Source organism: Salmo trutta, chromosome 5, assembly GCF_901001165.1.
Source record: "Salmo trutta chromosome 5, fSalTru1.1, whole genome shotgun sequence".
In the NCBI taxonomy this organism is placed as follows: Eukaryota; Metazoa; Chordata; class Actinopteri; order Salmoniformes; family Salmonidae; genus Salmo; species Salmo trutta.
Window position 1 is genome coordinate 26,332,074 of NC_042961.1, and position 23,683 is coordinate 26,355,756.

Here is a 23,683-nt window from a genome sequence, read left to right on the forward strand (position 1 = left end):
ACCCCTAAAGCCAACTCCTCCTTTGGTCGTCTCTCCTTCCAGTTCTCTGCTGCCAACGACTGGAACGAACTACAAAAATCTCTGAAATTGGAAACACTTATCTCCCTCACTAGCTTTAAGCACCAGCTGTCAGAGCAGCTCACAGATCACTGCACCTGTACATAGCCCATCTATAATTTAGCCCAAACTACTACCTCTTCCCCTACTGTATTTATTTATTTTATTTATTTTGCTCCTTTGCACCATATTATTTATATTTGAACTTTGAACTTTCTTCAAACTACAAATCTACCATTCCAGTGTTTTTCTTGCTATACTTTATTTACTTTGCCACCATGGCATTTTTTTGCTTTTACCTCCCTTATCTCACATCATTTGCTCACATTGTATATAGTCTTATTTTTTTTCTACTGTATTATTGACTGTATGTTGTTTACTCCATGTGTAACTCTGTGTTGTTGTATGTTGTCGAACTGCTTTGCTTTATCTTGGCCAGGTCGCAATTGTAAATGAGAACTTGTTCTCAACTTGCCTACCTGGTTAAATAAAGGTGAAATAAATAAAATAAAAAAATAAAAACAGCCGAATCCAAAGTTGTGGCTTTATTTCACCTTTACGGCAAGTCTAGCCGTAGCAATCGCACTTTATCAAAGTGATAACCAACTGTTATTACAGCACCAAGTGTCCAATCATCCATCGTTTGTCTGAGCTTTGCAGCAGTTAGGGCAGGGATATATGGTGCCGAAATTTCAAGAACTTTGGAATAATTCCATACGGCCATGTATGTGGGCAAACCCCTCATGTGAGCCACAAAAAAATATGCTTTTGGCTGGATCCTGGCTTCATGGTAACCATTCATATAGAGTGTTTCAGAAAATGATGGATTGCAAGTCATTCAGTTTAATAAGGTGGACTGCCACTCAAGTCATTCAGCTCTATTGTGAGTGAATGCATCATGCACTGAATGAACAGGTATCGAGTGCTTTAGGGAATGAAATTAATGAGTGAATGAATAACTTACATCTGAAATTTCACTATTTGATGACAGCCTTTGTCATTCTTTCAGGCACTCAATATGCCTTTCACTCCCTTTGATTTAAAATGAATATGGAGTGTTTTAATGCATCACAACATTTACAGTGCTAGTACAGCCTCTTCTTCCTTGCGACGTTCAAGAAGCATGTCTTCGTTCTGCTGAGATCTATCTCAGCACCGCAGTGCAGTCTATAAGATAAATGCTCCCGGGGCAAACAGCTCTGTCACCCCAGCTGTTTAATTTACTAGGAAGAATCATATAAATACAGACACAGCATATTCTATGTACCCACAGAAGGCTTCATTTCTAACAGTTTGTCTTTGGATGAACCAAACAAATCAAATGTTTATTGACTAGGAATGATTGTCAAACCAGGCACAGCATAGTCCTATGTACTTTGGCTCTTAATAATTTAGAACAGTTTGTCTTAGCTCCTTTGTAACTCAGTTGTTAGAGCATGGCACTTGTAACGCCAGGTTAGTGGGTTCAATTGCCGGGACCACCCAGACGTAAAATGTATGAACGCATGACTGTACGTCCCTTTGTATAAAAGTGTCTGCTAAATGGCATATTATTAATCCAACAATATGATATTTGCCTCATATTTCAATATGTGGAAAGATCGTTTCATAGTGTATTTCTCTCAAAAGTGAAAGAAAAATAGTGGAAGACAGTTCAGAATTGGGTAAGACTGTGTAAGAAGAGAAATCTGTTTCCAAGACATAGCAGTCACAGTGTTCTGTCTCCACAGAGCCTGTTGTGTTTCCTGCCTCACTCCAATCTGCTCTCAATCCAAACCTTGTCTGGAGGAAGCAGCTCGTTGGCATAGCAACCATGTAGCCTGTTTAAATTTCTCTCACTATGTGAGTGAGTAATGCTAACAACACACTACTGAACAGAACTATAATTCTCAAGAGAGATGGGCCATTTAAGCTTCAAACATTGCAATCATTTTGAGAGAATTATGTCTTTTTGATGTGGAGTCATCATATTAAATTGTACTACAGTCTAACAATTGCTAGAAAGAACTTCTTAAAAGGAATTCCCATGTTCTCATTATGCTTAGTGTAAGCAAGTTATGTTACTTATCACTAGATATAGTGCGTGACAGTAGTCTTTCAGAAACACATGCTTGCGCACAGACAAACAAATAAACACGTGAACAAACACAAGGATTAATTTTCTCTGACTCACATTTACCTAAGATTTGTCTCGAAAAAGTGTCCTGTTCATTTTTACAGCTGAGAGATATTAATTTTCATGGCACTTTAGCTTGACATTAATTTCAGTGATCTGATTATATGGCAATAGAGCTCATACGGACAGACTGACTCTCTCCTATTGCTCTTCCCCTGACATCAACACAACCGAGTTGTGTTTTGCTTGAAAAACATTTACGGGAGTAATTGTTTGTTGAACGTCTTCTTTCTGCCGGGTTATCAGAGATGGTCCATAATCCATTGTGGACCTGAGGGCGGAGCCAGTGTTAAGCGTGGGCACACTCTAAGCTTCTGATTCACTGTTTGCCCTGGGGCAGGTCTGTGGCTGAGTTTGCCCTGTAGGCCTAGCTGATAGCATGTATGGCCTTGCATCAAGGAGCAAGAAGGGGGAGTAGAGTCAGTGAGTTTGTGTGTTTGTGTGTGTATCACCTATATCCATGTAGGCAGCTCACCGCCGACAGCCAACCTTGAGGGAAATGAGAAGTGACTCCTGGCATTCGCCTGGATGACCTCTGTGTGAAATGTGAAAACAACAAGAACTAAAAGAAGCATGTGCTCTCTGAGGTATAGGCTATAGAGAGGCTACAGCATACCACGTTTCAGGAAGGGGAGGGGATCACGGAAGGTCACACGGTGGCGCCGCGCCCAGTTAAATAACTCTGAAGTGTGAAGTCCCCAGCGAGTTCCTCAGGCGAATGTAGCCTAACTACCTTCTTAGGCCGTTCCCGGAAGGACTTAAAGAGTTTGTTAAAGCAAGGCCTTGTGCATGCCATAGACAGCACATCCCCAGGGCTATAAATCCCTTTGAAATGTCTGGTAAAAAGGATGAAAAGATGCAGAGAGAAGATGGGCTTGTGAGATAAGATTTCCATGCAGTGTTGTGGTATTTGAAACGATCTGTGTTATGAGGTGAGGTCATCTGTCATTCCTTACCGTTTGAGATCTGTGCCCATCATAAAACGTCTTGGAGTATGACTGCTGATCTAAGATCAATTTTGTCTTTTAGATCATAATGAATAAGATTATACATGGACAGGGAGGAACTGATCCTAGATCAGCACTCTTACTCTGAGACCCTTTGTGAATATGAATCCACATCCTTGAGCCACCCCTTCAAGGATTTCACTATCCTTCACCTGTCCCTGACGACATCACAGATCAAATCCACTTTGACGCAGCCTGGGGTGCCTTTTATCCCAGAGCATTTTAGATATAGACTGCATGCTTAAGCCTTTCTGGAGGAAAACCATATAACATAAATGGTATCTCTCTCTGCAGGATGAAAATCTAAAGATTCATCTATCTCTGCAGGATTTGAATCAATAGCCTTTCAAGTGTGAGTAAAAAATAGCTAACAAAAAATAGCTAACAAACCCTTAAAAGAGCAGGGGCTTCCTGCACACGTTGGTTGTAAAGAGACGAGAAGGTGCTTAAAGGACCCTCCATATTTGGTGAAGGGAAAACTTCACCAAAGATGGAAACCACTGGCCTATCTTTGACGTTGCCATCTATTGTTATCTCCACAATTTTGGCATCTTCCATAAATTGCGGCCGCGAATCCGCCATAGAAATAGTTCTAAAGAATAAGATGAAGCTCCGGTATTATGGATAACTATTGAAAGATAGCTGATATGTGTTTTTCTACTTCGGCTGCAGTAAAGCCATGCTTATGGCCATGCTTATGGTTCTCAAAGGTGAAGTGAAATAATAGGCTACAATGACTTTGCTCATGCTGCAAATAAAATTTATCTATAAGTTCCTTGAATTTTCTTTCGAAAGTGCCTTTTCATTATTTGGATAGACCCTTATTTAAGGGATCCCGAGTGGCGCAGCGGTCTAAGGCACTGCATCTCAGTGCTATAGGCGTCACTACAGACCCTGGTTTGATCCCGGGCTGTATCACAACTGGCCGTGATCGGGAGTCCCATAGGGTGGCACACAATTGGCCCACATCGTCTGGGTTAGGGGAGGGTTTATCCGGGATAGGCCGTCATTGTAAAATAAGAATTTGTTCTTAACTGACTTGGCTCGTTAAATAAAGGTTAAATATATATTCATTTTTAAATATGGTTTCTTGCCAATCAAAGCAGTGGAGTGTGTAGTTAAGCAAAACGTTAGTGGTCAAAACCATTCATTTTGGGGGCTACGGGGGAGCAGGTTTGCAAAATGCTATCATGTCAGGCAATTATATAATTTATAAAAGGGTCATATATACAGTATATATATATATATATATATACACTGCTCAAAAAATAAAGGGAACACTTAAACAACACAATGTAACTCCAAGTCAATCACACTTCTGTGAAATCAAACTGTCCACTTAGGAAGCAACACTGATTGACAATACATTTCACATGCTGTTGTGCAAATGGAATAGACAACAGGTGGAAATTATAGGCAATTAGCAAGACACCCCCAATAAAGGAGTGGTTCTGCAGGTTGGGACCACAGACCACTTCTCAGTTCCTATGCTTCCTGGCTGATGTTTTGGTCACTTTTGAATGCTGGCGGTGCTTTCACTCTAGTGGTAGCATGAGACGGAGTCTACAACCCACATAAGTGGCTCAGGTAGTGCAGCTCATCCAGGATGGCACATCAATGCGAGCTGTGGCAAGAAGGTTTGCTGTGTCTGTCAGCGTAGTGTCCAGAGTATGGAGGCGCTACCAGGAGACAGGCCAGTACATCAGGAGACGTGGAGGAGGCCGTAGGAGGGCAACAACCCAGCAACAGGACCGTTACCTCCGCCTTTGTGCAAGGAGGAGCAGGAGAAGCACTGCCAGAGCCCTGCAAAATGACCTCCAGCAGGCCACAAATGTGCATGTGTCTGCTCAAACGGTCAGAAACAGACTCCATGAGGGTGGTATGAGGGCCCGACGTCCACAGGTGGGGGTTGTGCTTACAGCCCAATACCGTGCAGGACGTTTGGCATTTGCCAGAGAACACCAAGATTGGCAAATTCGCCACTGGCGCCCTGTGCTCTTCACAGAAAAGCAGGTTCACACTGAGCACGTGACAGAGTCTGGAGACGCCGTGGAGAATGTTCTGCTGCCTGCAACATCCTCCAGCATGACCGGTTTGGCGGTGGGTCAGTCATGGTGTGGGGTGGCATTTCTTTGGGGGGCCGCACAGCCCTCCATGTGCTCGCCAGAGGTAGCCTGACTGCCATTAGGTACCGAGATGAGATCCTCAGACCCCTTGTGAGACCATATGCTGGTACGGTTGGCCCTGGGTTCCTCCTAATGCAAGACAATGCTAGACCTCATGTGGCTGGAATGTGTCAGCAGTTCCTGCAAGAGGAAGGCATTGATGCTATGGACTGGCCCGCCCGTTCCCCAAACCTGAATCCAATTGAGCACATCTGGGACATCATGTCTCGCTCCATCCACCAACAATACCTCATAATGACAAAGCAAAAACTGTTTTTAGACATTTTTGCTAATAAAAAACAGAAATATCATATTTACATAAGTATTCATGCCCTTTACTGAGTACTTTGTTGACGCACCTTTGCTAGCAATTACAGCCTCGAGTCGTCTTGGGTATGACGCTGCAAGCTTTGCACACCGGTATTTGGGGATTTTCTCCCATTCTTCTCTGCAGATCCTCTCAAGCTCTGTCAGGTTGGATTGGGAGCGTTGCTGCATAGCTATTTTAAGGTCTCTAGAGATGTTCGATCGGGTTCAAGTCCGGGCTCTGGCTGGGCCACTCAAGGACATTCAGAGACTTGTCCTGAAGCCACTCCTGTGTTGTCTTTACTATGTGCTTAGTGCTCTGGAGCAGGCTTTCATCAAGGATTTTTCTGTACTTTGCTCCCTTCATCTTTCCCTCAATACTGACTAGTCTCCCAGTCCCTGCTGCTGTAAAACATCCACACAGCATGATGCTGCCACCACCACGCTTCACCCTAGGGATGGTGTTGGCCAGGTGATGAGCGGTGCTGGTTTCCTCCAGACATGACACTTGGCATTCAGGCCAAAGAGTTCAATCTTGGTTTCATCAGGCCAGAGAATGTTGTTTCTCATGGTCTGAGAGTCCTTTAGGTGCCTTTTGGCAAACTCCAAACAGGCTGTCATGTGCCTTTTACTGAGGAATGGCTTCCGTCTGGCCACTCTACCACTGTATACATTTATTGTTGTTACTATTATATGTTTTTATAAGGACTAGCTAAAAAAAATAAGTTAAAATGTACAAATTATCCAATGGAACAAGTTTGCTCCATGGCTCAGCTGGCCAAGCGGACACAAGGCTGTTTGGCTCATCCCAGTGACGAAGAGGAATAACTTTGCAGCTGTTTCTGATTAATAGACAATGCCATTCAAATAAACACAGGCCTAAAACGACCCATTAACCACAATATCTGTGAGGGAAATAGCAATAATATATGCCATTTAGCAGCCACTTTTATCCAAAGTGATTTACAGTCATGCCTGCGTACAGTTTTTATTTATGGGTGGTCCCGGGAATTGAGCACACTACCCTGGCATTGAAAACACGATGTTATACCAACTGAGCTACAGAGGACCACTATAACAAGGGGGATGGGAATAGATAATAATGTTTCAGAACAACGGACAGTTCCAGTCCTTCTCTTGCCTCGCCCAGCTCTTCCCCCTTCCCTTGGCACTAGCTGGTGTCAGGCTTCTTTGACTTCACACACATCCATAACCACAACAGACCTCATGCACCTATAGAAGTTTGAATGCTTTTTTTTTACTATGTTGTTGAATCATGGTTTCACCCAACACTGTTTCTCTGTTGATTATTCCCCATGAATATCCACAATGGTAAATAGTAGGTGTCCAAATAAATGGATGGATAAAAACACATCACTAGGTAGGTATATCTTGCTGTGTTGGGAGTGGAAACACATTTGCATAGCAAAAAGATGCAATTATATTGTCATATTAATGTATAATATGTATTAAACATTTATCAGCAAAATATTAATCAGATCACATTAATTATGTGTAGGCTGCGTTCTCATATGCCCCTAAGCTGGTGACTGTAGCGCTTTGGGATCATTTTATATGATTAGACTTGAACTCAGATATGTTAGGAATGCTTGCTCTGGGTTGGGTCCACCTAAGTGCACTCAATCCATCCTGATTGGATGCACATTGTAATGCCTGCCGCTACTCTTTTTAGAAACGGTGTATCCCTCCCAAAGCTCACAAAGGCTAATGTTAGGGGATTCCATGGTGTTTAAAGGCTGTGAGGGGAAGATAAAGTGAGTCCGGGGTTGTCTCTTTAAATCAACGCTGTAGAGCTGAGACGGTAAAGCCTTGATCACACCTACAGTGATCTTGCGCATAATGGAACGCAGCATCATCTGGATATGCATGTAACAAAAAAATCTGCATTCACCTTCTGCTACTACTTCTGTCAAGCTGTCTAAGCATATCATTTGATGCATATGTTCGATAAATCCAACGTACGCACCACACAGAAAACACTGCAACTGCCTCTGCAATGTAATGCTGTAAGGAAAACGCAGCGTTCCATTTGAAATGAATGTACTTCTGGTGTACCAAAACGCAAATTACTGTCGGTGTGATCGAGGCGTAAGAACCATTTCCACCTCTGCGGCAGGGAGCCTGCCCAAATAGGCGCACGAGAGTGCTTCAGACATAGCCTACTGAGTGAAACCCATTCCCATGGTTACTTGTGCTATTTGATCGCTTCCAATCTTGGAGAGGGAAACAAATTGTCAATCTTACTATACTGCAGTGATAATTTTCAGCGCATCTCTAACGAATGGTTTATTTAATTGAAATGTTGTCCTTTTTTATTCCATCCGCAGAACTCGGTGGCAGTCGCCTCAATCCATTTACCGCTGGCTGGTACGCCTAACCCCTCTGCGTTGCAATCTGTTGATAACTCGACTTGCAAGCTGCAGTTTATTGTCTTTCGAAATGGGAAACTCTTTCCTTGCACAGGGAATTCGTCAAATCTTGCAGATGATGGAAAACGTAGGAGCGTTTCGACACCAGTTGCTTTCACCAAATTAGGTAAGAGGAAATGCCTGCATTTTATCATCATGGCTCTGATGTCAACGCTGTCTACAACTATGATCTGTCGATAAACACAGGAACACGCACATGCTTACAAAATGGAAAAAAAGTGCGCAGCTTGTAGAGATTTGATCCATATTACCTATATTTGTAAGTTACACGCATAGCCTAATTCACACCGCGTTTGAATGATTTGTATATGCGTGTTGTTTCCGTTACCACTCTCTTGATGATTTCTGTGCCAGATGTTTAATAACTTTTAAACTTTTAACATAAACATGTCAATGAAAGATAAATACAAATAATGAAAGAAGGCAGAATGAATCATAATTGATGTCTGTCTGACAACAGTAACATTACTGTGTGCGTGTGTGTGTGTTTGTGTGTTCGTTTGTGCCCATGCGTCTTGGACGTTGCACTTAAAGACTTTCCACTTGGTTTCCCTAATTTAATGTTTTGCTTTCTTGCAGATAGGTGCACCCTCGGGAGCGCGGTGCACTCCGTTACCATCGCTCTCAGGCACTTCGCGCTGGGTGTAGACCCCACCGCAGCCTATTGGGATTTTGACCTGCTAGATGGGCACGGTGGCTGGCGGGCAGAGGGGTGCCACATAACAGACTCCCTGGGCAGCACGACCACCATTCATTGCACTCATCACAATAACTTTGCGGTGCTAATGGTGAGTACAGAAGTGACCTTATTACAAGCTCTCGCGGCTTGTTGCTTATAATGAATCAAGCACATGTTTTTGCACGAATCAGTAGAGCCACGTGCTTTATCAAGCACTTCGTGATATTATGGGACCTTTCCAAATTTTGCTTTATTGTTTGTTGTAGCCTAATCCTGCGGAGGAAAATGTAATGGGGAGATGCGCAATGAAACCATTGCTGAGGATGGTATTACTCGTTTTTTGGAAACACGAAGTTGGTTGTCTTGTCTGCTACCTCTGCTAAACGGAGTACGGCAGCTGAAATCGAAACCGTGCTCAATAGAACGAGCGCCTTGTCAGTATTCGCCTGCAAGCGCAAGTGGTGTAGCCTACTAATTGTTTGCAACCTTCTTCCACCGAAATGTTCGATTGTAAAGCAAGCCATCTTTAAATCTTTCTCGCTCAAGTTGGTCATGGTGTTGTCGCTGTGTGAATTTCTGAATACCTTCTCCTGTCGACGTCTCCTATGAAAATAGATTTCATGAGGATAATACCGAGAGCGCAATGTCATCGCATCGCTCAGTCGTTCCATAGTGCCTCTGCGCCTAGTCCGCGTTTGGACGGACAGGAATTCTCCGGATGTTTACCGAAGAGTGGGATTCGCTAGATTGGGAGGTTAGTCCTTATAGTGCATGAAAGTGGTGTTCTGTGGAATGTCGGTGTTTTCCAGAGTTGCTTTAATCTGCACATTTTATGAGGCTGTTCAATGTCGTTATTTTTCCTATGAAATAAACCGGGTTGAAAAGCAGAAATTGAAGAGTTGGTGTGTGAGACAGGGGAGAAAAAACGGCATAGTGAGAGCAAGGGATGGTGTGCATGGAATACCAAGCTGTTGTCAAGTAGAGCGCAGATGTCAGATTGTCATTGCGTGGGGCTGTGGCAATGTAGGCTATCAATTTAATACACAACCTGGACTAGGGGAGATGCTTTTCACTGCATGCACTTGACGGCACGCCTTTATTGGGTATGTAGTGGCTGTCAGCGCACGAGCAAAGTGAGATCGCAAGACATATTTAGTGAATAGACCCGACAGCAGATTAATGATTTGAACGTCAGGGCCCGTCAAATGGAAGTGCTGGTCGTGTTGGGTGGGTGTAGCTGTTGCAGTCTGGTCTCTCTAAGGAGAGGATATGATGTTTTTTATTCGGGTGTTTGTGCCAGAGACCCTGCGCGCCTTACTAATGCAATCACCACACCCGCAGTAGTCTCTGCAGTGCCCGAGAAAAGGACCCATATTTACAGACTCGTGACATCACTCTCTTTTCGGCGCTATCTCTGTTTCAGTATTATTTCTCGCTCCTGTTTGGCTCTGGAGTACTGAACCTGTTGCATGATCTCCTCATGTCAAGCTGGAACTGTGCTGGTAATGTGTTTGATATATCATCGTATAATATATATCGTTACCTGTTTGTTAACTGGTGTTAGGGACTATGGTCATTGATGCAGGTTTGGACCACCCAAATAAACCTGACACAGCTGCCTTGATGCAGAATGACAACAACTGTGTTAATGCAAATCTAGTGATCTCAACAAGTTGTAAACTCTACCCAAACGTTTATTCTGGTCTCTAATACTAATGCTGAACAGATGCACTGTTAATGTCAGAAAGAACAAGCATTTATTTCAGAAATTAGTCTTAGTGTATGTAGCTGTGGTATTATCATCTCAGATGTCCAGCGTGGGCAGTTCTGCAGCACAGTGTGATTGGATGATACAGTATTCACCTCTGAGGTGAACCACTGCCAGGACTGCAAAGAAGTAGAGCAAACATGACACGTCTGTTCTCAAATTTCCTCAAATGAGTGGGCCACAGTCAAATCTCGGCTAGGTACCACACAATAAACCATTAGAGGATAAATCTACAACTTTTAACAGAATGACAGGGGGTCAAACAATGAAAGACAGCTTTGGGAGATAGCAAAGTGAGAAAACCATCATCTCCAGCTCGAATAATGTAGGCAGTTCTCATTCAGCACTTTGAGGCTTGTGTGGAGATGATTTGTCTACAAATAGCGTGACAGACCAATACAATTGTCCCTGGGTATTGGTATCCAGTTATGGTTTGTTATTTAAAAGCAATTTAATGAGATGCTTTTGACTTGGCTTAGGAAAATGAAATGCTAGTCTCTCGAGTAGACCTGTGACCAGAATGCTAAATGAAAGGGAGAAGGAGAATTTTACTGCAGGTGCTCTTTGTCGTCCTTGTCTTTTGGATTAGCCCCTGGATATGAAGAGGATTATCCCCTAGATATGAATATTAATATAGATATGAAAACTTTGGGTCTTGGAATAGACAGCAGGTAAATTGTTAATAGCACCTGTTTCATTATAGTTTGTGAATACCAAATGAAATTATAAGACAGAAGTTGGTATTGGGCTCATTAAAGAAGAGACTGGGAGCTCCCTTGCTGTGTTGACTGTTGAGTCATAAATTGGAAAATCAAAGAGATTGGAGAAATAGCATCATGCCGTTCAGGTTTCAGCACCATGGACCGTTTCAGTCACATGCTATTGAATACACCTTCATGTTTGTATTTGAGTAATTCTAAGACATAGAAGACACATAGAGTAGAATGCTGCTCTCCTGGTTTCAGCACCATGGATAGCCCCCCAGCCCAGCCCAGCCCAGCCTCCTTATGAGCCCCACAGTTCTATGTCAGATATGTTTGGACCTAAATGAAATTGGAAATATACGTTGTGGCATGCTGGGCCCCATGTTTCAGCATCTTGGACAGTTCCAGTTATGCCGTTGTCTTGCTAAATATGAGTCTACTCCTCTAGGTAATGTTCTATTCTATAGCCCTTCCCTAGCCCAGTCCCTCCTCTCTGTGTGTGTTCTGTAGCCCACTAGGCCTGTGTCTGTGGGGCGGGCAAGGCTGATTCATTAATTTACAGCATTGCAGCCTGATCGTTCATCTTCATCAGTGACAGTCTTTTTTCCTCTTAACCTGTGTGTATGTTTTTCACCGTCAAACATGCTGGCATTTTCAGATTGGTCTAAACATGAGGTATAGTCTGGGAGGCATGTTTTCTCCATGTGATTGCTCTAGTGCTCCAGCCTGTTTAATATGCAAGGACAGACCTTTACCGAGAGCAGAATGCGGGGAAAAGCTGGATTTGTCAGTATCCAATCATTACAAAGGCTCAAAAGTCGTAAGCCAATGGAAGAGGGTCTATTCAGAGATGTATTTCTATAGTCTGTAGGGCAGGCTGACTGTGTAATGCTGAGCGGACACACAGGGGAAAAAAGACTTGGTTCAGCATTGCAATTAATACTAACTGGGTTCTGTGTGGGTATGGAGCAAAGCAGGTGAGCCGTCCACTTTTAATTCCTAGAATACACTTTTTACCATGTAGTGCACAATCTAATAACTAAAACATGGAAATGAATCTATGCATACTGTAAATAAAATAAATATTTTGGGAGTGGATTGTAATCTGTATTGAGAGTATACCAATGGCAAGCAGGAGAGACAGTGTACATGTACTCCCTTTGTCTCATCCTTCTTATCGGTGGGCATCATTGTGGTGGAATTATGCATGCGCACGCACGCACACACATGCACTGCACACACAACCCCCCCTCCCCGCTGTGTGATAACGATGAGGGTTAGGGCAGAGCTGCCGATTTGTGAGCCACTTACCCGTGCTTACCTCTGGCCCCTAGCTCTCACCCACTCTTGTTTTAAAGATGGGTGCGTATGGAGAGGACATTTCCATGTGTGCGTAGGCGATCGGAATCACTATGCCTTCTGGTTTCTGACTGAGAGTCTAGGCTCATTCACTCTGCTGCTCTGGAACATAGAATCAATTCCCCTTTCATATTGTCTGAGAGGAGATTTCCAAAGAGTTTTTGAGCTACTTAAGGACACCTGGGGATAGATTATCCTTTTAATTTGAAAGTGCCACAGATGCTCACTCAGTTGAACGCTATTATAACGTTTTAGACTATTACGAAAATCGAATTAATACACAGGTTAATTGTTTTCCTTTTCCCACATATTCAGATGCCGTTCTGTTGGTATGATAGGCAGTCGTTTTTTTTCTCACACGAAGCTGTTGGGTGGATGAAGAATCAGGCCATCTGTGTTATCTGCGGTTGTACGACAGTACCATTGAAGTTTTGATGACTGAAGTGTGTTGAAAGGGTGTCATTCCTTGCTCTGTGATACACAAGGACCAGGAGTGTTTCCTTACCATGCGACATGATCAAGAACATTTAGGGCACAGAGTTTTTCCTGGCCAGGTCAAATAGTCAGGAAACATTTCTGGCCCCATATGGATCCTGATAAATGATGAGTTCACTTTTCTGATCTGGGACCAGTTTTAATAGTCACCATACGTCTCGGGAGGTCTAGCAGAGTCAGTAATCCTCACTTCCATAACAGATTCCAACTTGCCAATAATTTGGCATGTGACGCAGATTGTTTTCACCATGAATAATGAGTTTCAACAGCACGGCATGCCATTAATTTGAACGTCAACAGTTTTGCTGGGGCTTTGCTGTCGTCAGCCAATAGTCAGTGTTGGGGCTTATTTTTCACTGACACAACATATTGGATGGGAAAACCTGCCTCGTATTTGATCCTCCCCTTCTTTTGGTTACAAATGGCATTACTTGAACCTATTGTTATTCAAACGACTGTCGCTGTCCTCGGCTAAGTATATGAAAGATCATAATAGTTCTGCTCCTAGCAAGAAGGACGTTTCAAATTAATATGTCTGGGTACACAATCATAGTTGGAGCGATCCAAAGAAAGTTAATAGGCTATTCAATGGTTTCACAGTTTTAATGTTGTTTCTAGAAAGCGACTGATTCATTGACAGCTAAGCAGCGACAGGCTTTTATGGACAGCGCCATTGCGTTGCACTTCAATTGTAAAACTGTCCGTGCTGATGAACGCTGTTTATAAATGATAATGGTGTTGTTGAAATTACATTTTTATTCTGATGTGATGTGTTACGCATAACTTTAACAGTGCTACATTTCGGTTGGCTAGGACATGTGTTTTTACATGGGAAAGGGTTGAATAAGAGGAACCATTTAGTATAGATGTCTCATATGGAACCACACACACGCACGCACGCACACACACACACACACACACACACACACACACACACACACACATATACGTTGAGTGTACAAAACATGAAGAACATCTTCCTAATATTGAGTTGCACCTTCAAACCTTTTTGCCCTCAAAACAGCCTCAGTTCGTTGGGGCATGGACTCTACAAGATGTCGAAAGCATTCCGCAGGGATGCTGGCCACATTTACTCCAATGGTTCCCACAGTTGTGTCAAGTTGGCCGGATGTCTTTTTGGTGGTGGACCATTCTTGATACACACAAGGGCGACAGCTCTTCCTGGTGTACCACACATAACGAAAAATGCATTGCAGACAAAATATTTTACAATTGACATGCGTTTAAAACATTAACACGGACATCACAACTAGGTCGGATAGGGGAGAGACGTTGTGTTGTGAGGTGTTGTTTTATCTGTTTTTTAAAGCTAATTTTGCTCTTTGCTTGAGTAATTTGAGATGGAAGGGAGTTCCATGTGATCATAGCTCTATATAATACTGTGCTTTTCCTTGAATTCGTTCTGGATTTGGGGAGTGTAAAGAGACCCCTGGTGGCATGTCTGGTCGGGTAACTATGTCTGTCAGAGCTATATGCAAGTTGATTATACAGACAATTTGAACATTTAAACACAATAATATTTCTCACAAAAGCAAGAATTGATGCAGTTATTCTCTCGTCAACCCTCAACCAGGAAAGACTGGCATGCATGTTGTTGATGTTAGTTCTTTATCTGCAGTTAAGGGCAAGCCGTGTTGCTCTGTTTTCAACCAGCTGCAGCTTTGCTAGATCTTTCTTTGCTGCACTTGACCATATTACTGGACGGTAATCAAAATGGGACAAGACCAGAGCCTGAACAACTAGTACAGTTGATTTTTGGGTCAACAACACAGAACATATTTTGGAGCAGACATACCCCTCCCCATCTTTAACAACAACTTTGTCAATATGACTTGACCATGACAAAGATAAGCAACATTACATGTTATACCTATGAGTTTAGCTTCCACAACTTTCTCAGTGGTCACACCCTTCATACACAACTCCAGTTAAGGTTTATGTCTTAGATAATGTTTTGAACCAAATACAATCCCTTTAGTTGTTGCTTTATTGAAGACCAGTTTAAGACCAGTTTATTATTAATCACTGACTGTAGCTCCTTATTTAGAATTTCAATGAGCTCACTGGCTTTGGGTACTGACATGTAGAGTGGCAAATCATTTGTAAATATAGAGAAGAGTAATGGCCCAAAGCTCTAACAGTTCTCACAGTTAATTTCTTAAGAGGTGCATGCTTGTCAACAATTGTCTTGAATCATTTTACAAATGTCCAATGCTGCATCTGGATTTACTTCCTCATACACATCAGACCAACATACATTTTATTCTTCAACAAAAGAGTCCTGAGAGAACACTTTGTATGATCTCTTATAAATGACTTTAGGCCCAACATTTGGCACTTTGGCTTTCCTTGTTATTGCCACAATGTTATGGTCACTACAGCAAATGGGAACTGATATTGCTTTGGATCCAAGCTCTGCAGCATTCGTGAAGATATGATCAATAAAAGTGGATGTCACAGATTCAACATTATTGGTATGCACTCTAGTTGGTTGAGTGATAGCCTGGGTCGTATTATAGGCATTAGTCACAGTTAGAAGCTTCCTCTTGGGAGGACAGCTAGTTGCTAACCAGTCAATGTTCAGGTCACCCCACACACACTATCAAGCATTTCACAAACATTATCTAGATACTGACGGTTATCACTTGGTGGACTGTAGCAACACCCCAAAATAATAGGCTTTAGATGAGTCAGGTGACAACACACTGCAATGACAACACTTCAATAACACTTGACATGAGATCTTCTCTAAGCATTATAGGGATAAGGCTCTGAATATATACAGCACTACCTCCCCCATAGGCATTCCTGTTTCTTCTGTAGATGTTATATCCTTGTATTGCTACTGCTGTATCATCAAATTAAGTGTCTCAGAAATGGCTAATATATTAATGTTATCTGATGTTAGCAAGTTATTGATTTCATTCAGCTTATTTCTAAAGGCTACACATATATCTATGGACTACTTTTCAACCTTTCATGGGTAGCTTATCAGAGATAGACATAATATGGAAAAGAATAAACAAAGCAAGAGAAAAAAAGTATTCACCAGTCCATTAACTAGTTGGTGTGTGCGTGTGTTGCGGGGTTGAAGCTACGAACCCACAGGCTTGGCTCTCTCATCCCTTCCAGGCTTTTGGGAGGGAGGGTGGACAATGAGCCTGTCATAGTGGATGTAAGCAATGTCTCCACGCGATCTGGCAGCTTTCATGGCTGGGATAAGGTCTCTGATTTTCTGGTGCACATCCTCAGGATAGTCCTCTTTAAGGAAGATGTACACTCATCTCAAGTTCCTGGCTCTGTTCAGAACAACTACCTTGTCCTTGAACCTCAGGAACTTGACCAGTATCAGCCTGGGCCTGTCACCTGGGCCGGTTTTCCAGTCTTCCTGTGGTCCGTCTTCAGTTTCTCAGTGATTATTTCCCTCACTTTGTCCTCAGACTCCGTCCAGATCTCATGTGATGATTCTGCAAATCCGTCCACAACAATGTCGTTCCGCCTTGATTGGCCTGTTTAAACTCATCGAGCTGACCCTTGGAGTACTGCAAACTAGGTTCAGGACTTTTCTGGTCAAATCGTCCATTATTTTATTAGTTGACTCTACCAGTATTTGGACACAACACTTGAAGCTATGTTATTGTAACAATTGCTTGTAGAACAACTTTTTTTGCCTAAAATAACCTTGTCCTCAATGGTACTTCCACCGGCTTTGGTCTTTGTCATGGTAGCATGGTAGGCTAACACTGGCAATTCCAGCCAGCACAGCTTGCAGGACCGTTGGAAATAGCAACAAACAGCAGGGATTTAAACAGCCACAAGCCCGGGACTATCCGCGGTCCTAGCCATAAGGGCTAACCACGTTGTGGGCTGTGTTCAAACTGTCAAGGAAACCTCACTAGGTGCCAAGCAGCAGCTCTTCAGACTTTCGGGTTTGGCAGTATCCCGGGACAGATGGTATCTGCCCCAGCAAATGAGGCTAACCACATTGCGGGATCCAAATTAAACAGGTAAGCTAGTTTCGATTGGAGGAGGGCTTTGGGCATGGCTCTTGCTATTGTGTATCGCTTTAACCGAAAACGGACAGCACATTATTTACACATGCTGGCTGGTCTAGACAAACACATTTTGAGCTTATTTTGCGTCCATTAGGGCCATGAACAGTGTGATCCATCACAGTACTGGCTGGCTGGCTGCAGGTCTGCCTCAAGGGGCCAGGGTTCCGGTCTAGAAGCACAGTTTTGACTGCTCCTACAGTCTTGCTTCAGTACTGCAGTTTAACTGATGCCCGGCCCATACACACCCACATAGAGAAGTAAGATTAGATCATTCCTAATAGGACAGTCTTCGCCTTCGTGCGCAAAACATGCACTGAATTATTAAAATAATTGTTTCTGTGACAGATTTTTTTCTGTCACTCACAGCCAAAGATATTAACAATTTATATTCATCCAATGTCTGCCATCTTTTTGGATAAAGTGATGACATCGTCGCTGCTCGCGCTGCTCCCTGTGTGCACTGAGTGCTAGTGCGCATGTGAAGTTGGGCAGTGTTAACCAGATGCAACCTGGTTATAGATGGTTCATGAATCGGCTAATGCGAACGTGAGTGGATTACATTGAAAACAAAGGTCAGACATCTTGGACAGTCTAGTTCTTTTATACCTCAATGGTCTGCCTGTCTCATCAGCCAATACACTGTTTCCCAGAATCTCCCCCCTCCTGGGGTGGGCTGGTTGCAGCTGCTCACAGGCCTTGAGCAGAGGATATCACCACAGACAGTATCACATCAAGGCTGGGGTTGAAAGGACATGGCTATTGTATTATGGGGGGGGGCAAACGGTTATTTCTTCTCCACAATGAGTCTGGATTTGACTCCCTCCCTGACCCTTCAAGAATGTGAACACATGCAAACTGTCTGATTGGTCCCAGAAACCGATGGGTTGGGCCAGAGACAGAACAAACGTGGGTAAAGTGACGTTTTGAAAATTCACCATTGGCTTTGATACTCTGGTCCAATCGCTGATGATTTTGTTTTGTACAACGGCCATCGTCACCAGAAACGACTTCAAAGATGACAGATTCAGACTAAAGTATGTAGCGATCGATAGAGCAGCAGAAATAATTCAATGTGAGTCGTCAGCAAGGCTATTAGATTAAATGAAAACCAAAATAAAAACATTTTGAAAAACAATTTAGTAAACTTGAAATAAAAAACTGAAATGAGAAACATTTTAAAAACTAAAACTATCTTTGACTACAAACCTAACCACATTTTTATAAAAACCATCCTAAATTATGTTCGTTTTTTTCTAAACCTTGAGCAAAAATCGAATGGGATTTTCAAGCTTTTTTTTCTAATGGGGTTTTCGAGCTTCTGAATCTGGTGGGTAAATGCTGGCAATAGATGCCGATGTTTCAAATAAGCCTAGCTTGTGCATCATTATCACTAGCTATCACTAACTAACAGGGAAGAAATTTGATGGCGAGCACGGTGCGTGACTGGGCCAAGCTTGACCAACTTGGGAAGTTGGCCCACACCGACCAAATTCAAACTGAAAGCCAGTCGCTGTCTGATGTGGTGCCATGCCTTCTCAACCTTGAGGCGCACTTGCAGTCAACTACTGTTGCAAAACAGTTGGCACAGGTCCTCCTGAAGTCACTGTGTGAGCGCTTCGCATGCATACTGAATCCTCTGGCAGACAACTTTGATCCAACCCCTGCAGCAGCTTGCCTGATGGACCCAAATGTGTCTCTGGCACTTCGCTAAACAGAGATGGAGCCACTGATGAGTCTTTTGCTTTACTTCAACAAATCAGAGAGTACAGCAGCGGAGCAGTAGGACACCAGGAAGATGCCAGCACGATGAATCCAGCGGGCATCTCAACCACAGTGCTTCAGAAATATAGCTTCCTCGCATTGAAGATTGTGTCTGAGGCCACTGTCCAGCTGGAGGGTCAATCTGGCAGGACATTAAGTGCACTGTGTGATCTGCGGAAATACTTGGAAGAGGTAAAGAGGGGCATGTTTACAGAGTCACCTCTCCAGCTCTGTGCGGCAAGGACGGTTGTTTATCCTAAGCTTCACCCTGTGGCACTGGATCTGGTTTCTGCCCATGTATCCCAGGCATTCGTGGAGAGAATATTCTCTGTCTGTGGTCAACTGTCATCAGGCATGAGTCTTATTGAAGATAAACCAGAAAATCTTGTTTGGTTGAACAGAAACACACACACATACAAGCTGGCTGGCTATGAACTGATAGATTTGTGTAGCAGTGTTGTATTGCTTATATTTTTGCTGTTGCAGCTGTTTTTATTAACCCTATTTGAAGGGGTTAGTCAGTGATACATGTTTAATATTACATAAACATAACATGTCAAATGTGCCATGACTTCATTTGTTTTTTTCCCCTCTCTCTTTCTGTCAATAAAGGCAAAGGTATTTGATTCTTCTTACATCTACTACTAAAGTTAAAAAAGCTTTGAGTTGGTGTAAACATTGGCAAGAGAGTTTCCTTCCACCATATTTCTTGCACCAGTCTAGGTGCTTATCCTTTAAATCCAAGTCACATTAGGATTGATTTATAATTTAAACCTAACTAAACCTATGTCCTGGCCATGGATTTGTATGGAGTCCTGTAGTGACCAAAAACCAGTGTTAGCATGGGCAGTGCCATTGAGGACTTTTGCCGCTTTGATTTAGTCAACTGGGTAGGACTTCCAAATTGATTGGCTGATGCCTTCTGATGACCGGGTTGGCATGACCTGATGACTCAGTTGGAGTCGTGACAGCCGGGTCATCAGGAGGAATCAGCCAATACATTTTACTTGTGAAGAAGAAAATTGACTTTCAAGATGGAGATGGCCTCAATGACGCTGCCCATACTCTCACAGACGCCATCATGGCACAGATACAGAGATGTTATGTCTATCAAAGTCTATAATCCTGACCCATCACCTTATGTACAGTTGAAGTGGGAAGTTTACATACAATTTAGCCAAATACATTTAAACTCAGTTTTTCACAATTCCTGAATTTAATCCAAGTAAAAATGCTCTGTCTTAGGTCAGTTAGGATCACCACTTTATTTTAAGAATGTGAAATGTCAGAATAATACTAGAGAGAATGATTTATTTCAGCTTTTATTTCTTTCATCACATTCCAGTAGGTCAGAAGTTTACATACACTCAGTTAGTATTTGGTAGCATTGCCTTTAAATTGTTTAACCTGGGTCAAACATTTTGGGTAGCCTTCCACAAGCTTCCCAAAATAAGTTGGGTTAATTTTCACCCATTCCTCCTGACAGAGCTGGTGTAACTGAGTCAGGTTTGTAGGCCTCCTTGCTCGCACACACTTTTTCAGTTCTGCCCACAAATGTTCTACAGGATTGAGGTCAGGGCTTTGTGATGGCCTCTCCAATACCTTGACTTTGTTTTCGTTAAGCCATTTTGCCACAACTTTGGAAGTATGCTTGGGGTCATTGTCCATTTGAAAGACATTTGCAACCAAGCTTTAACTTCCTGACGGATGTTTTGAGATGTTGTTTCAATATATCCACATACATTTTCCTCCCTCGTGATGCCATCTATTTTGTGAAGTGCACCAGATCTTCCTGCAGCAAAGCACCCCCACAACATGATGCTGCCACCCCCGTTCTTCATGATTGGAATGGTGTTCTTCAGCTTGCAAGCGTCCCCCTTTTTCCACCAAACATAAACGATGGTCATCATGGCCAAACAGTTATATTTTTGTTTCATCAGACCAGAGGACATTTCTCCAGAAAGTACAATCTTTGTCCCCTTGTGCAGTTGCAAACCGTAGTCTGTCTTTTTGATGGCGGTTTTGGAGCAGTGGCTTCTTCCTTGCTGAGCGGCCTTTCTGGTTATGTCGATATCGGATATCATTTTACTGTGGATATAGATACTTTTGTACCTGTTTCCTCCAGCATCTTCACAAGGTCCTTTGCTGTTGTTCTGGGATTGATTTCCACTTTTTGCACCAAAGTATGTTTATCTCTAGGAGACAGAACGCGTCTCCTTCCTGAGCGGTATGACGGCTGCGTGGTCCCATGGTGTTTATACTTGTGTACTATTGTTTGTACAGATGAATGTGGTACCTTCAGGCATTTGGAAATTGCTCCCAAGGATGAACCAGACTTGTGGAGGCCTACAATTGTTTTTCTGAGGTCTTGGCTAACTTCTTTTGATTTTCCCATGATGTCAAGCAAAGAGGCACTGAGTTTGAAAGTAGGGCTTAAAATACATCCACAGGTACACCTCCAATTGACTCAAATGATGTCAATTTGCCTATCAGAAGCTTCTAAAGCCATGACATAATTTTCTGGAATTTTCCAAGCTGTTTAAAGGCACAGTCAACTTAGTGTATGTAAACTTCTCACCCACTGGAATTGTGATACAGTGAATTATAAGTGAAATAATCTGTCTGTAAACAATCGTTGGAAAAAATGGTCTGTGTCATGCACAAAGTAGATGTCATAACCGACTTGCCACAACTATAGTTTGTTAACAAGACATTTGTGGAATGGTTGAAAAACGAGTTTTAATGACTCCAACCTAAGTGTATGTAAACTTCCGACTTCAACTGTATTACTGTCCCCCAGTGGCAAGAAGTGACATCCCAAAAAAACAAACTATAGGCGTACAACACATAAATGGTCCCAAGCCTCCCTAACACTAAAACTAAATAATATAACATTTTAAGGTTTTTATCAAACTGAAACGAAATGAAAATAGTCAATCAAGTTGGAAAACTAACTGAAACTAAACTGAATTTCAAATAAAAATCTAAAAACTTGTAGAAATACAACCTATTATTACATAGCAAAACTATTATAACCTTGGTCATCAGGCAAGGGGATTTGAGCTCCTGAATGCCTGTGTGTGATGTGGATAGTGAATATCTAAGAGTAAGTCTACAGCACAACCCCTAACTCCTCTCCAGTGTACATGAATCTGATTGAACCAGGAATCACAATACCATTTACAGAGCAGTGGGACTAAACAGTTCCACAGCAACCACGTCAGCTTGACCTGTGCTCTTTGTGAATGCCTTCTGTGCAGCAGGCGAAGGCCAAGACTGTGCTCTGTGCTTATTAATATGTAATAATATATATAATATAATAATACACTTTTATCCAAAACAACTTACAGTCATGCGTGCATACATTTTACATATGGATGGCCCCAGGAATTGAACCCAGAATCCTGGCATTTCAAGCACCATTCTCTACCAACTGAGCCATACGGGACCACAATTCTCCCCTGGAACACTTGGTCAACGTTGGGCCAATGCTTGGACAACGTTGGGAGGAGGCATGGACAGCTGGATGCTGCCTTGTAATTAGAGCCTGTGTATTGATGTGACGTCACCCCATGCACTCTTCAGGAAATGAGACTTGTATAATTTGAAGGGAGAGAGATAAGGGGAGGGGTGTATCTGTGGCTAGGTCCAATAAGCACCATTTGAATGTCTTATCACTCAGCAAGAATTCAAATATAAAAATTTAATTGTGGCGTGTTTGTGTCTGCCTGTATGTACAGTTTGTGTGTGTCTCACCGTACCTCAGAAGTGTCAGAGGTGAGGCTTGCTCTGGAGATATAATTTGCCGTGGCTGTTTTTATATAGTTAAAGCCGTTCAAAACAATGAATGGATGTGAACTAATGATGTTTGCTCTCAGATAATGTACAGTTGAAGTCGGAAGTTTACATACACTTAGGTTGGAGTCATTAAAACTCGTTATTTAACCATTTCTTGTTAACAAACTATAGTTTTGGCAAGTCGGTTAGGACATTTACTTTGTGCATGACACAAATAATTTTTCTAACAATTGTTTACAGACAGATTATTTCACTTATAATTCACTGTATCACAATTCCAGTGGGTCAGAAGTTTACATACACTAAGTTGACTGAAGCTTTAGAAGCTTCTGATAAGCTAATTGACATCATTTGAGTCAATTGGAGGTGTACCTGTGGATGTATTTCAAGGACTACTTTCAAACTCAGTGGCTCTTTGCTTGACATCATGGGAAAATGAAAAGAAATCAGCCAAGACCTCAGAAAAACAATTGTAGACCTCCACAAGTCTGGTTCATCCTTGGGAGCAATTTCCAAATGCCTGAAGGTACCACATTCATCTGTACAAACAATAGTACACAAGTATAAACACCATGGGACCACGCAGCCGTCATACCGCTCAGGAAGGAGACGCGTTCTGTCTCCTAGAGATGAACGTACTTTGGTGAGAAAAGTGCAAATCAATCCCAGAACAACAGCAAAGGACCTTGTGAAGATGCTGGAGGAAACAGGTACAAAAGTATCTATATCCACAGTAAAACGAATCCTATATCGACTTAACCTGAAAGGCCGCTCAGCAAGGAAGAAGCCACTGCTCCAAAACCGCCATCAAAAAGACAGACTACGGTTTACAACTGCACATGGGGACAAAGATCGTACTTTTTGGAGAAATATCTTCTGGTC

The 23,683-nt window shown here is 42.5% G+C and overlaps 1 protein-coding gene across 1 annotated transcript in view; it reads left to right on the top strand.

The window, feature by feature from the left end:
* LOC115193959 (adhesion G protein-coupled receptor A3-like) overlaps positions 1-23,683 on the top strand; it is a 301,644-nt gene that overhangs the window by 227,636 nt on the left and 50,325 nt on the right. Inside the window, exons 13-14 of the mRNA XM_029753120.1 lie at positions 8,060-8,267; positions 8,741-8,949. Of these exons, the coding sequence (XP_029608980.1) occupies positions 8,060-8,267; positions 8,741-8,949 (417 nt within the window). The remainder of the gene's footprint in view (positions 1-8,059; positions 8,268-8,740; positions 8,950-23,683) is intronic.